General features: G+C 39.3%; 3 protein-coding genes across 3 annotated transcripts in view; all 3 read left to right on the top strand.

The window, feature by feature from the left end:
• Positions 1 to 15875, top strand: part of LOC443731 (TCR VDJC BV5 BJ1) — a 188089-nt gene that overhangs the window by 116256 nt on the left and 55958 nt on the right.
• Positions 6560 to 9129, top strand: prss2.L (serine protease 2 L homeolog). The gene is given in 5 exon segments (NM_001095641.1): positions 6560 to 6684; positions 7208 to 7358; positions 7696 to 7949; positions 8590 to 8726; positions 8906 to 9129. Coding segments are annotated over 3 exon segments (417 nt in total). The 5' UTR covers positions 6560 to 6684; positions 7208 to 7358; positions 7696 to 7819; the 3' UTR covers positions 9056 to 9129.
• Positions 13530 to 15638, top strand: LOC108695986 (trypsin). The gene is made up of 5 exons (XM_018224945.2): positions 13530 to 13584; positions 13725 to 13875; positions 14247 to 14500; positions 15079 to 15215; positions 15392 to 15638. Exons 1-5 carry the CDS (start codon positions 13545 to 13547, stop codon positions 15539 to 15541), a joined length of 732 nt encoding a protein of 243 aa, XP_018080434.1. The 5' UTR covers positions 13530 to 13544; the 3' UTR covers positions 15542 to 15638.

Here is a 15875-nt window from a genome sequence, read left to right as displayed (position 1 = left end):
GCTCTTGTTCCCCTTCAAGCTCCTAGAATGGATCATCTCTATTTTTCTGAACTTCCTGCCCACCAACGATCTACTTGAACCCATTCTGTACGGTTTCCAAACAAGTCACTGTACTAAAACTGCTCTAACTAAGATCACAAAGCCTTGGAAATTACCACAGAATTTAATCAGAACTTTTATGTTCGTGGTCTCAACAAAAACTGTACATTGTAGTAGTCATTTGTATTACAGAGGGCAGTCTGGAAAGTGCAACAAAAAGGCTACAACTGGCCTTTGTTCAACTTTGTTCAAGTATCCACATTCAGAAATGTATTTTCTTCAATAATTGGAGCACTAATATCCATAGTATTTAGTTGGTAAGGTATCACTTACATTATTACACTTCCTACACTACAGATTACTATTGGTCCCTTCCTTTTGTGCGTCACCCACTTCCAGCAGTACCTTTGCTTTAAAGGAATAGTTCAGTGTAAAATAAAAACTGGGTAAATAGATAGGCTGTGCAAAATTAACAATATTTCTAATAGTCAACTAACTCAGAGTTAGAGAGCTGAAAAGCAGGAAGTAGTGTTCTGGCTGTTATGTTACACATCCACTCACTCCAGCCTTTATACATTACATTTTTGCCTAACTAACTATATTAGATACATTTTTTATTTTGCACAGACTATTTATTTACCCAGTTTTTATTTTTAAACTGAACTGTTTCTTTAATGGACTCTCACACCCCCTTTATAGGGCTTAACCCAATGGTACAGGTATGGGATACATTCTGTTATTCAGAAATGTCTGAATTACGGGATAGCTGTCTCCAATATACTCTTTTTTATGCAAATAATACACATTTTTAAAAATGATTTCCTTTTTCTGTCTAATAATAAAAGAGTTGCTTGTACTTCATCCAAACTAAGATCTAATTAACCCTTATTGTGCCACCTGTGCCTTTTTACAATTTCCACCATTGCTACAGCTTCTTTCTATAAACTACAGTAGTGTTTCTGAAGCAAACAGTTCAGTTTTACCAGTGCAGGGCAACATTACATGATGTTTCTATTACTTTTAAACACTTTCATTTTCATGACTGTTCCTGTAAGCATGTTTAAGTTATACATTTCCTTCACACCTAAACCAATACATTTGGGTTTTTTCCACCCCATAAGAATGCAAGAACTCTTATGGCAGTACTCTGATGGAATGTAATGCCTATTTTAAACTTTGGTCCAAGATGTGTCAATATCATTAGGAAAAGAACACAGATACTCAATAACTGTCAAAAACATGAAAAAAAAGAACTTATTCTTACAGAGACGCACTTTTCTTCCATCATAGCAAAACTTTACATTGACGAAGTGGAAAAGAAAGAGCTGAACATCTTCAAGGGAAAGTCATTGGTTCAGATAGATAGATGACATCTGGGTCAAAATAAAAGCATGTGAGGTTCCAGCCTACGCTAACTTCAGAAACTCAGTGGACATAATGTTGTATTCCACCTGTGCTTGATGCTTACATGTGTCTATGTGAGTTCAGACCCCTAAGAAAGAATAGATTGTGTTTCATCCTGTGCACCCCTGTAGTTGAATGCTTTAAAACTGACTGCAGGGGAGCGCAGGTAAAAATGATGATCAGTATGAGCCCTAAGCCCTGAAACTCCCAGTTGCTTTATTATCAAAGCTCCTGAGCCTGATCTAGCACTCGATTCTGTGATTCCTGGTTCCTGTGTCCCTGCCTGATTCCTGCCCAGGTCCTCGTTCCCTGACCGATTCCTCGTTCCTATACTCCAGTCCCCATCCTGTGCCACATTACTTTTTGCTGTTGATTTACTGGTTTGACCTGTTTTTCAGCTATGCTTGCCTGCTGCCTGCCCAGCCTGCCTTTCGGATTTTCCCCGTCTTCCGCCAGCCCTGACCTTCCCGCCTGTTGCTGGATTTTGCCTTTCCTGTTACTAGTCTCAACTACAGGCTTGTAATATTGGAACTTATTGTTTCTCACTTTGCATTTAACATTATTTTGTTATTTTTCTTCTTCTTTATTAAATCTTGCTTTTCCCCATGCCTTGTTTTATGGACATTATCCATTCATTAAAGGAAGTATCCCGGGCTATTCAGTTTGTTTCATGGAAGTGGAGGACATCTCTTCTTCCTCTAATAATAAATTGTAGTTTCTGGACAAAGAGGTTAAAGAATTTGAGTCAAAAACTGAGGGCTTGGAGAACAGGTCCAGAAGAAATAACTTACACTGCATAGATATTCCTGAACTTTACAAACAAGACTCAGTTTTTGAATTACAGTCACAATGGTTACCTAGGGCTTTAACTTTGCTAAAAGAGATTCCCATAGTTAAAAGAGTACATAGAGTTGGGTCATTTATTGATAATAGAATCCAGAAACCCAGATTTTAGTGAAAAACTTGTGTTTAGCGAGAAAAGGAGAGAAGAGAGAGAAGGAGGAGAAGAGTGGAGGGCACCAGGCCATTAGTGTTGCCTCACTGACTTGGCACAGCCCTGCATTAATCTTTAGGGAAAACATTTATTTGGTTTATTCTATATTTTCTCAAGATTAGACAGTGTTTTTTTCTTTATTTCCAAAGTTGTGAATTTGGCTTAAATCAATGTCTCAGTTTCACAATATTTTTCTTAAAATAATTATCAGCATGTCTCTGTCGTTAGAGTATATCTAGAGTTCTATGACTATTTGTGAAGACTAATCATAAGTAAATCTATCCCGTGTTTCACAAATTGGCAAATATTGCCTCAGATTTGCAAATAGTTTCATCAATTTTGGAGGAAATCCATGTCTGCGATGTTTGCTCATCGCTATTCAAGACCTTTTTTCGTAGGCTGATATTTCCCCCTCTTGGAGTTCCTTTCCAAGAATATCAATGAGCAATGATTTGAATAAGCAACATTGTTACGTGTAAATAATCTTATTAGTTGCTGTGGGTTACTGCTCCTGGGCAAACTTAGAGTCTTTAATTACAAATGAGGGATTATATTTTTTATGCATAAACAGTGAAGCAATGTAATCAAAATTCTAGTATTTTTAAGGTTCTTTCAAATATGAAAAAACAAAATAAAGATAAAAAAACTTGATCACTAAAAATCATCTACAATGAAACAATTGAAAAACAATGAACCCGTTCTACTCTACATGACAATGGGGCTCATTTATCAACACTGGGCAAATTTGCCTGTGGGCAGTAACCCACGGCAACCAATAAGTGATTGACTTTTTTTAGCCAGCTGCAGGTAAAACAATGAATGCAATAATGTGATTGGTTGCTATGGGTTATGTTATGTGCCCAGTGTTGATAAGTGACCCCAATTTGCCTTAAAAGTTTGACTTCACTACAGAAATTTACCAGCTTAGTTTATTGTTTCAAGTAATAAATCTCAAATTCAAAAATAGTCAAGATTGGGATTTTTTTTATTATGAAAGACTTGTGTAAACTCAAATTGTGATGTTGATAAATCTGCTCCTAAGTGTGTGAGTTCAATTTGTCAAATGCCTAAATATGGTCCTTGTTCAAATCACCCTCCAAGTTTTTTTCTATTTTGTACATAGTTAAGTGTTTATTAACCAGCTTGCACCTGCAAGAGAAACTCACGTACCAACTTTTTATCTTTTTTTGAAATTGCTATTTGGGGTATGAAATTCTTTGTGTTCCTTGAATTAAGGCTGTATAAGTATTTAACTTCTTTCATTTATATTTTAAAATCCTTGTTCTTTTTGTTGAAGAATTCCCACACATTTTAGTCCATATTGGAGGATATTCATGTTGTTGAGATATTGAAATGTACAGAACAAGCATAAGAAATACAATTATTATTTTCAGTTCTCACAATGCACATACAATGGGTCAGATTCAATGTGATGAAATCCCCCTAATTCAAATGAAGATTTTACCATTGGAAATCTGTATCAGGGAAACATTTGCGCTCCTGTCTATTGTTAAAGACAAAAGGTAAATAACTTTAGACTGAAGGAGAAGCTGATCATTACCCAGATATTTATAAGTTATCTATGTTTCTCTTTAGTATTTCTCCAGGTCAAACCCCAAACCTCTGCAAACTGCAAACTAAGTTGCACAGAGACCACAATCACAATATTAGTCAATCTGTCAAGTTCAGGACTTTTCTTGTATATGTTTTCCAGAAGTTTTCCAGTAGCAAAGTTGTTTAATGGTACCCGAGAACATGATTTTATCAAACAGACTCTCCAGCTTGATTCTTCATCACCAAGAGATGATTGCACTTCAAATAAGGGAACATTTTGGGTGATTCTGCTGCAATGTTCACATTTCTCACCCTCCCCTCTGCTCCAATCCTGGGTTAAAGTCTTCATTAGGGTAAGTAAATAATAAATAAGTAAATGGAATTGCGGCACATAAATGTCAGCCAGCCTTTTACTTCAGATACTAAGCAGATATTTCAGCTAATGAAGGGCTTTCTGGTGATTTTTAGGAGGGTAAATGGCCAGTCTTCCCTGAGCTCAAGTGCCTTATCTGGAAGTCTTCTTTTTAATGAGGTATATAGTAACATAGTAACATAGTAAGTTAGATTGAAAAAAGACACACACCCATCAAGTTCAACCTTAAGTCTATATATAACCTGCCTAACTGCCAATTGATCCAGAGGAAGGTAAAAAACCCATGCGAAGTCTCTCCAATCTGCCTCAGAGGGGGAAAAATTCCTTCCTGACTCCAAAATGCAATGGGACCAGTCCCTGGATCAACTTGTACTATAAGCTACTGGTAAATAAAGCATTAGAGAGACTGGTAAATAAATCATTAGAGAGATTATTATATGATTCCCATATATAAATAAATACATAGTTATCATATCATCCCTTAAGCGCCTCTTCTCCAGCGTGAACATCCCCAATTTGGCCAGTCTTTCCTCATAGCTAAGATTTTCCCTTTACCAGCTTAGTTGCCCTTCTTGTTATCCTCTCTAATACAATAATGTCCTGTTTGAGTGATGGAGACAGAGCCGGGCCAGACCGACCAGGCCGACCTGGCCGGCCGTGGCGCCGGCTGAGCACATGCATGCACGAATCGGAGCTCTTGCAAGCGAGTTGGCATGAGCAGAGTCCTGAATCGGTGTCTGTGGAAGTACAACAAGACAAGAAGAGAGGGACCAGAGATAGGGTAGGTGACAGAGCAGGTACGTGCCTGGCGCCCCTCCAACTTTGCGCCCTAGGCATAGGCCTACTCTGCCTACCCCTAGTTCCGGCCCTGGATGGAGACCAAAACTGTAGGGCATATTCTAGATGGGGCCTTACCAGTGCTCTATACAGTGGGACCCCCTCCTCCCGTGACTCTCTGCCCCATTTAATACAACTCAATACCTTATTTGCCCTTGATGCTGCTGACTGGCATTGCTTGCTACAGACAAGTTTATTATCTACAAGGACTCCAAGCTCCGTCTCCATTATGGATTTGCCTAGTGCAGTCCCATTAAGGGTATAAGTGGATATTGTTACATCCCAGGTGCAGGACTTTACATTTATCAACATTGAATCTCATTTGCCACTTAGCTGCCCAGACTGACAGTTAGTCAAGATCCTGTTGCAAGTGCCACATCCTGGATGGAATTAATTGGGCTGATAGTTTTGTCTCATCTGCAAACACTGATACATTACTTATAAAACAAAGATGTTATCATCCAATTTGTTTTTAGTAAATATTTCCTCTTTATCCATTACTTTAAATGTCATTTCTCAGATTTTCTGCCCATTTGAGCCCAGTCTGGAATCAGAAAGAAATTCAGCTTCATTATATAGTTTTTCTTTTCTCATTCTCTGCCCCCCCCCCCATGTAAAGGTAAAAACCATGAGCTAAAGGACAAAACTGAGTGGAATGGCGAGTGTTGCAATCGGCTTAATGTATAAAAAAAGAATTTCACAGAATTTCAACAGTCTTGATAAGCCTGAAATCTCATGTAAAATGTTTTGCGTCATTCCCATCACTCCATCAAGGCCACTGATACTCATGTTTGGAGTAATATATAGTGGATAATGTACCCCCTACTGTAATTTATAAAGATATTATGTTACCGAGGAGTTATGTGACCATATAAAAGGACGAGGCCGCAGGCCGAGTGCTTTTATACAGGTCACATAACTCCGAGGTGACTATTAATATCTTTATAAATTTTAAGTGGGGGGTACATTATCTATTATAATCTACAGTTTCTGGGTTCAGTTTTACTTTTAACTTTTTTTGAAGTGTCTCTACAAGTTGATTTTTATCTTTAACTGCAGCTCTTTTAGGTACCTGTATTTTATTGTTGCTTTCTAAATGGCACACGTCTCCTGCAGCTGCCTCCCTGGTCTCGCTCTTTTCCCTCACAGGATTCCTCTACATTTTCACTCCCCCTCCCGTCCACTATCTAAAGAATCGCTCCCCCTCTGTGTCACATCATTTTCTTTTACCGGTCATGCAGGGAAGGAGGGGGAGCGAGTGGACGGGAGGCAGAGCGAGACTTTGTAGTGTAAGGGAGGCAGAGCGAGATTTAGGCAGTGTAAGGGAGGCGGAGCGAGACTTCAGACACTGGACGGGAGGGGGAGTGAAAATGGAGCCGAATCCTGTGAGGAAAGCGACACCAGGGAGGCAGCTGCAGGGAGACTTGTGACAGGAGTGAGACATGCGATGAAGGAAAGAGAAGCCCTTCATCGCATAAAACAGGTAAATCCATTGTGGGAAGTGATTAGATGGGGAGCCCCGAAAGCTATAGCGGTGGGAAGCAAGGCAGCAGCTGCGAGTGCTGTCTCTTTAAGCTTATAATTGGCGCGTTCTGACGCATGAACGCGCCGTTTATAAGGATATAATTTACAGTCTGGTCCCATAGGGAAATGACCAGACTGTAGATTATATATGGATATATAGATAGAGATGAGAGGTGAAGGGCTGATCTGTAGGTTTGGGTATAAATACCAGAAGTTTCTCCTGCAGAACATTTACTTGGACACATCTCCACCATAAAACTTCTTCTGATCTGTGTGCTCCTCGGAGCAGTGGGTGAGTCCTCTTGCCAAATGTCTCCTACTTCATGAGTCTGTTTGTCTCATCTTTATATCACGTGGTACAACTTTTTCTTGGTGTATCATGGGGAAAAGTCCTCACATCTACTGCACAATTAGCACCAATGATTATACTGCTGTGTAGATAATATTTAGACAAAATTAATTCATGTACCTTCTCTTCCCAGCTGCCTTTGATGATGACAAGATCATTGGAGGTTCTACCTGTGCCAGGAACTCTGTCCCCTACATCGTCTCCCTAAATGCTGGCTACCATTTCTGTGGGGGGTCTCTGCTCAATAACCAGTGGGTCGTGTCTGCCGCTCACTGTTACCAAGCGTAAGTATAGAGTCCTACTAACCATCACCATGGGGTTTCACAGTATACTCACATACTCACAGACCAGAAAAAGGTGGCAGATACAATTAGACTGTATTATAATCCTCTTCAACTAATTGTGCTTTCAGGAGAGTTGATGTTAATGCAATAGTTAATTATAATACGTTTACATTCAAACATGAATCCTTTTTGAATATAATAACCAACAACTTTCTATTTTTATTCCTTTTCCACAGTAAGCCCCAAGCTAATTCTCCAAGTAAAATTAAAATTAAATGAAACATCTCTTCTCCATTGTCTTTTCATTTCGGTGTATTTCTGTTTCTTTCCCTTACAGGAGCATCCAGGTCAGGCTTGGGGAACACAACATCGCCCTAAATGAAGGAACAGAACAATTCATCAACTCTGCCAAGGTCATCAGACACCCCAACTACAACTCCAGGACCATCGACAATGACATCATGTTGATCAAACTTGCCTCTCCTGCCTCCCTTAACTCCAATGTGAATGCTGTGGCTCTGCCTTCTAGTTGTGCCGCCGCTGGTTCCAGCTGCCTGATCTCTGGCTGGGGCAACACTTCCACCAGTGGCTGTAAGTTATCAAATACCCATTTTGAAGGATATAATTTTTTTACTGTGATGAGAATGTAGAACAAGGTGAATGAAATATGAAGCAAAAATTTGAAAATATGCATTTGCTTTTTGACATTTGGGGAGGTGCATTTTTAACTGGGAATTCCCCTGTTGTACCCAACACACTTCTTTCAGAAAAAAACATTTTTTTGTTACTAACACAACTGCCAGTGATGTCCATGCTGGAAGAATAGTAGCTGCTCCTTGAGCTGCCCACAAACACTGTATATTTCCATGGTCAGAACAGAATCTAGTGCCCCAATTCCTGATCCCGTAGTGCTTGGTGCAGGTCTTCTTCTATGTGCCTCTCAGTACACAAGAAAAAGGGGAAGAATTAAGGCTCCCCTGGTAGAATCATTTATAATTATACATTATACCAAAATATTACAGAAAATATGAACTGGATTTAAACTCTACTCCCACAAATGCTGTATATGTCCTATCTGTGTTCTGGTGTCCCAATTGCTGATTCAGTAGTGCCAGGTGCTGTGTCTTTGTCTACTATGCAGTTCAGTATAGGAAAATCATGTTTGATAAATGTCGGAATAGATCATTGTTGCCTATATTGAGTTTTTTATTATCCAAACTTTTATTTTCAGCCAATTACCCCAACCTCCTGCAGTGCTTGAGTGCCCCCATCCTGACTACCGCCCAATGTACAGGTGCCTACCCCGGGCAGATCACCAACAACATGTTCTGTGCTGGATTCTTGGAGGGTGGCAAGGACTCCTGCCAGGTAATTCACCTCAATTTATTTATGCCCCAACACTGATGTTTCTTAGCTGGATAATGCTGAATGTTGTTTTCAGGGTACCCCCCCCCAATTATCATCTGTGTGCCTGAGGATTTATCTTCCATAAGTTGTACTGCAACTTCATGTGAAATCTGTCCAATAACAATCTCTCTTCTCTTTAGGGTGACTCTGGTGGCCCCGTGGTGTGTAATGGGCAGTTGCAGGGTATTGTGTCCTGGGGAGTCGGCTGTGCCCAGAGGAACTATCCTGGTGTCTACACCAAGGTCTGCAACTACAACTCCTGGATCCAGAGCACCATTGCTGCCAACTAATCCTTTAACTTATTGGAAAGTCTCAGTTTTGGTTCTGAACTTGCACAAGACTAAAATAAATGACTACGTCAGCACATTTACTGTTTGGTCTTCTTTGCTAGATAAGTCTTTCAGGGGCATGATATTGCTTCTGTTTCAGGTGCCGTTTGTATCTGTACCTCACTTGTTTTTGGCCATAGACACAAAGAACCCACCAGGTACCACACCGTTTCCCAAGAACCATGTGCTCTTATTGGACTCACTGTCCTTAAAAAACACTGAGAGAGTAAATTTAGAAGCTTTAAATATAAGTATAACTAAAACTGGAGTTCACACACACAGACTGTGAAGATAGGATAGCTCAGATCAAACAGCTCTTGTTCTCCTTCAAGCTCCTAGATTGGATCATCTCTAGTTTTATGAACTTCCTGCCCACCAACGATCTTCTTGAACCCATTCTGTAAGGTTTCCACACAGGTGTTATATTTCTTCTTCTTTATTAAATCTTGCTTTTTCGTATGCCATGTCTTCTGTTCATTATCCAGTCATTTATGGAAGTATCCCGGGCTATTCAGTTTCTTTTATGGAAGTCTTCCTCCTTTAATAATAAACTGGTGTTTCTGGACAAAGAGGTTAAAGAATTAGAAACAAAACCTGAAGACTTGGAGAACAGGTCAAGAAGAAATAACTTACACTACATGGACATTCCTGAACTTTACAAACAAGAGTCACTCATTGAATTTCATTCACAATGGTTACCTAGGGCTTTAGCTTTGCTAAAATAGATTCCCATAGTTAAAAGAGCACAAAGGGTTGGGTCATTTATTGATTATTGAATCCAGAAACCCAGAAATGTCCTGGCAAGATCCTTTGACTATCCTGACAAAGATAAAATACTGCAAGCTTATAATTTAAAAACCCAGAAATCTGGTTTTAGAAAATAACCCATTTTTCTTCATCATCATCAGAAAAGAAACAAACCTTCTGTAAAGGCTGTCGAACCCTGTCTCAGCTTGACATAAAATTAGCCATGATGTCCCTGCTATTCTGAAAGTGCTTTTACCAACAACAAACTTCTATATCTGACTCTCCATGATCTATGATATCAACTAGATAATATATTTACAACGGAGGAACTAACGGCAGCAATTAGTAGTCACCCGCCTAATAAGAGCCTAGACCCATATGCATTTAGCTCTGGCTTTCACAAAGAATATGAACAACTATTACTCCTTTCCCTACTTAAACATTTCAACTCTATTTCAGGGCAACAACGTTTTCACTGTCAAGTCTAAGAAGCCCAGGTCACAGTTGTACATAAACCTAATAAGGGCCCAGCTCTCTATGGCAGCTATAGGCCTACACTAGTGATACATTTACTAGAGAAATGATAAGCTAAGATGGCAGCAAGTGGACTTCAGCAATCAGCATATCATCCACTTATACATCTGGAACAGACCAGTTTCATTAAAGGGAGAGAAGTCACGATAATTCTACCAAACTTGTAGGCTTACAAAAAAAAAACCTATTGCTATAATTAACAACCAATGCTGAAAAGGTGTTTTGACGAGTCAATTAGTCCTATCTAAGAATAATATTGCATTTACTTTAAAGTAATTCATCTGAATTTTTTCTGAAAACAAAATCGACCTAACTCTCTTCCACGATTTAACTCATTTATCAATAATTTTCCTCAAAAAAACGCAGCAACAAAACATCACAACAATATCAAGTGTCAATTCCCATAGTATACTAGATTGACACGCCAAAAACTCAATATTATCAAATTTGCACTACGAAAACTCAACTTTTTTGGAGTATAGGACAAAAACCCCAACCTTTTCGAATTCTCCAGCCCAGATCATGATGTCAAGAAACAGCTTCAAGGACATCTGCCATTGACTACATGACCTCGACAAGTTTGAAATGGGGCATTTTCCGATTCCGATTTTTAGCAGTTTTGGGGTATGATAAATCTCTAAAAATTCAAGTTTTTTCCACAAAAAATTATTCTCCCTAAAAACCTCAACCATAAAAAATCAAGGTTTAATGGGCTCCTAGTGTGCTCCACTTCTTTGCTCTCAGCCTCAGTCCCACCCAATATGGCTGGTCAGTTATCTAAAATCTGAAAGGCCACCAATGTTGCCATTAAATTATATTTTGCTTAATGTAAGGTTGTAAGGTTGAAGGGAGTTGTTGGTGGCAGCAGGAGGGTCACATCATAGTATCCAACAGCCACTGCTTTAATGGAGACTTTTAGAAGATGTGCAAATAGATGTGCTGGGAATGAGTTCTAAAGCAGGTCATAGATGCACAGATATAATCATACGAAACAGGTTTCAGAAGATTTTCCTCAAAATAATCAATACCAGATATCAGACAGGTTACTACATTTCTGTTAGCTAGAGATCTTTGCATGTGTTGCTTTTATGATGATATCCATGGGTGATTTTGCTGAAAAGCAAAAAACAAAAATTTCCAATAGGATCAGTGCAGCTCCCATTGACTTCTATAGGTCGTCGACTGCTTTTGCTTTGGTATTCGTTATTTGTGGTTTTAACATTTCATAAATCTAGTTTTAGAGAATTTAAAAAAAAAAACATAAATTTTTAGGGTACATATATGATTTGTGAATAAAAAATGAATCTAAATTGTAGTAAATACAATCTTTAGAGTGCATGTAAGTAGCCCTTACTAGCTCCTCTATTTGTATTCTAAGGCTTTTAGATCATGTCATGTATGGCAAGTTCAAACCCCAGGGGAGTGACTGGATTCTGTTCTAGGTGTGCTCTTTTGCATCCATGTCAGGAACAGACTGCTGTCAGAACCATAAAATCACACAGTGGAAAGGAACAGGTAGCAGGAATCCAAGGAAGAACAATCTCAGGAATCAGAGCACCAAGGACCAAGTTTATTTGACCTATAATGGGCAGTGAGTAAGTGCAGAGCAGGGGCTTCTATAGCCAGAATAATGACTTATACTGAGCACCTTAGCAGCAGCTGAATTCAGCATGCCTACCAGGGAATTCAAGGATATCAATAACATTGAGCCAGGACCTTAAATGTCTGCTCATATAGAGCAGAGGTATAGGTGTCTGTATAGTAGCCAGCAGGTCACTGGTTCAAACCCAGCCACAATGTTACAGACCACCACATATCTCCCTAAGCATAACCATTATAACAGCTTGCCTATATCACTGGGTTGCCTTGCAAGTTGGTCTCTTACAGCAGCTTCAGTTATAGGAATGTCAGAAGTTGTTGTTGGAAGTCTGTCCCTTTGTGTTGGAGCTGGAGGCTTTAGACCTCTGGAATCAGCTTGTCAAATCAGATGCATTGTGGGATTTTATCTGTGGCATCAAAGGCAGTGAGTTTGAGTTGGGATGATTTTTCCTGGATAAAAAAAGAGGGCTTTTAGTCTTGATGTGGCCAAAGATCCATCATTAAGAAAATTTGTAATACACACTTGTGTTTCCTTGGAAATGTAAATGCTTGTATCTATTGAGGTACATCTAACCCTCTCTCTTGTTATGTTCAAAACTGCATGTTACTGTTCTCTTCCCTTCTGTTTTTGATGATGATTTTGGTAGGTCAAGAAGAACTTACTTCATACATTTGATGATAATCTTGGAATGTCAAAAATAACTTCCTTCCTGCATTTGATGATGATGATGATCTTTGAAGGTTAAGAATAACTTCCTTCCTGCATTTGATGATGATGATCTTGGAAGGTCAAGAATAACTTCCTTCCTATGTTTGAGAATGATGACCTTGGAAGGTTAAGAAGAACTTCATTCCTGCATTTGATGACGATGATGATCTTGAAAAGTTATGAACTTCCTTTATCATCTTGCCAAATACTGAGTACTATTTTTTTGAAGGGCCTTTAATTAACAGCCATGGGCTCATGTCTGCCACAAAGTTGAACTGAGGACCACTAAATGGCAGAAATAAGAAATAGGCCAGTTATTTGAGGTCCATTGTTTATGGAATCTCTGAGATATTCTTGTTCTGACGTTTCTATCTATTTGCAGGAGTTGTATCTTCTCTAAAACATGTTTGCAATTAGTTTTTTGGAAAATCTTTGATCTTTATCCCTGAATTTAAATTACTGGTATCTGTTTTTCTGCTCCTTTGAGCTCAGTGGGGAATCAACTACATTGTAAATTTTATTTTCTCATCCTCTGCATCCCTCTGCACATTTAAAAACCATGAGCTAAAGAACAAGATTGAGTGGAATGGCGAGTGTTGCAATCTGCTTAATGTATAAAAAAAGAATTTCACAGAATTTAAACAGTCCTGATAAGCCCGAAATCTACTGTAAGTGTTGTTTTGCGTCATTCCCATTTCTGTACCAAGGCCACTGATATTCATGTTTGAAGTTCTATATTTATATTTGTATTTGTCTATATTTATATGACATAGAGGTTAGAGGTGAAGGGCTGATCTGTAGGTTTGGGTATAAATACCAGAAGTTTCTCCTGCAGAACATCTACTTGGACACATCTCCACCATGAAACTTCTTCTGATCTGTGTGCTCCTCGGAGCAGCAGGTGAGTCCTCTTAACAAATGCCTCCTACCTTAGGAGAGTTTTCAGTCTTCTAATATAATGACTTTGCTATTTGGAGTTTCATAGATGACTACATTAGTATGAAGATAAATATTCAAACAATATGTGACTTCTCTTCCCAGCTGCCTTTGATGATGATAAGATCATTGGAGGTTCCACCTGCGCTAAGAACTCTGTCCCCTACATCGTCTCCCTAAATGCTGGCTACCATTTCTGTGGGGGGTCTCTGCTCAATAACCAGTGGGTTGTGTCTGCCGCTCACTGTTACCAAGCGTAAGTATAGAGTCCTACTAACCATCACCATGGGGTTTGACAGTATACTCACATACTCATGGACCCTAAAAAAAGGGGCAAATGCATCTAATGAAATCTTTATCATGTATTATTACATTTACACTGTATTATGAGCCTATTCAACTAATTGTGCTTTAACGAAAGTAGAAGTTAGTGCAATAGTTGGTTATAATACTTTAAATTCAAACATGGGTCCTTTCTGAATATAATAACCAAGAACATTCTAGGCATTGTTCCTTTGCAATATTAAAGCTTATTCTCCAAGAAGAATCTCTTTTTCCAGAATTTAACAAACATCTCTTCTCCATTGTCTTTTCATTTTGGTGTATTTCTGTTTCTTTCCCTTGAAGGAGCGTCCAGGTCAGGCTTGGGGAACACAACATCGCCCTAAATGAAGGAACAGAACAATTCATCAACTCTGCCAAGGTCATCAGACACCCCAACTACAACTCCAGGACCATCGACAATGACATCATGTTGATCAAACTTGCCTCTCCTGCCTCCCTTAACTCCAATGTGAATGCTGTGGCTCTGCCTTCTAGTTGTGCCGCCGCTGGTTCCAGCTGCCTGATCTCTGGTTGGGGCAACACTTCCACCAGTGGCTGTAAGTTATCAGGACAAGTAGTTTAAGTGCTGTAATAAACAATTACCCATTTCTAAAGGATATATGTTTTAACTTTGATGAAAAGGTAGACCAAAAGTGTGCAGAGCAAGGTGAATAAAATGTGAAACAAAAAACTTGTAAAATGAATTAGCTTTTTGACATTTGGAGAGTAGATTTTACTGCGGTACCTGACACATATAGCTGTGACTTCTGCAGAAGAACAATATCTTTGTTACCAACTCAACTGCCCAACTGGCAGTGATGAGACAGGTCCATGCAGATTAGTACCTGCTACTTGTAGCCGACTAGAAATAGGGTTCCTTGCTTTTTGTGGGGGAATAATTGGTGACTTGCCCCCATAAAACAACAAACAGACTTATAAAAATATAAACTGGATTTAAACTCTGTATACCGGTATGTTTTCTGGTGCCCCAATTGCTGATCCAGTAGTGTCAGGTACTATGTCCACTTTGTCTGCTGTACAGTTCAATGTGGGAAAAGCCTGTTTGATAAATGTGTGAATAACAGACAATTGTTGCCTTTATCCAGTTATTTAAAATCCAAACTTTTATTTTCAGCCAATTACCCCAACCTCCTGCAGTGCTTGAGTGCCCCCATCCTGACTACTGCCCAGTGTTCCGGTGCCTACCCCGGTCAGATCACCAACAACATGTTCTGTGCCGGATTCTTGGAGGGTGGCAAGGACTCCTGCCAGGTAACTCACCCTATCTCTATGATGCCCCTAAACGTATTCTCCTATTTGGGTAATGCTTAATGCAGTTTTCAGGGTGACTCCCAATCATCACCCATCTGCTGGAGGATTCATCTTCCATAAGAAGTACTATATCTCCATTTCAGATCTGTCCAATAACAATCTCTCCTGTTTTATAGGGTGATTCTGGTGGCCCCGTGGTGTGCAATGGACAGCTGCAGGGTATTGTGTCTTGGGGAATTGGATGTGCCCAGAGGAACTATCCTGGTGTCTACACCAAGGTCTGCAACTACAACTCCTGGATCCAGAGCACCATTGCTGCCAACTAATATTTTAACTTATTGGAAACTCTTGGTTTTGGTTCTGATTCTATGGCACAAATAGAACTTGCACAAAACTGAAATAAATAAATTACTTAACAAGTGAGCACATTTACTGTTTGGTCTTCTTTGCTAGATAACCCTTTCTGGGGCAATCATTAAAGTTTCCCACCAACCTGATGCTGTTATTGGACTCTTTCTTATAAAGAGAAACTGAGAGTTTATCAGCAGTTTTGTATATTTTGAGGAGATAAGCTTTTGCAATGATAGGGAAGTGGGTTTCTTGAGAAGAGAAAAGACAGTGACACAAACATTGCAGGACAACAGGAATTTGCATTTACAT

The sequence above is a fragment of the Xenopus laevis genome, chromosome 7L, assembly GCF_017654675.1.
Source record: "Xenopus laevis strain J_2021 chromosome 7L, Xenopus_laevis_v10.1, whole genome shotgun sequence".
In the NCBI taxonomy this organism is placed as follows: domain Eukaryota; kingdom Metazoa; phylum Chordata; class Amphibia; order Anura; family Pipidae; genus Xenopus; species Xenopus laevis.
This window is presented reverse-complemented; position numbering and strand designations above follow the sequence as displayed.

Bases quoted from the DNA above. Each gene is read 5' to 3' on its own strand.
- LOC108695986 (XM_018224945.2), top strand. From the start codon at position 13,545: ATGAAACTTCTTCTGATCTGTGTGCTCCTCGGAGCAGCAG. The intron at 13,876-14,246 runs GTAAGTATAGAG...TTTCCCTTGAAG, and splicing joins GCCGCTCACTGTTACCAAGC to GAGCGTCCAGGTCAGGCTTG. The intron at 14,501-15,078 runs GTAAGTTATCAG...TTTTATTTTCAG, and splicing joins CAACACTTCCACCAGTGGCT to CCAATTACCCCAACCTCCTG.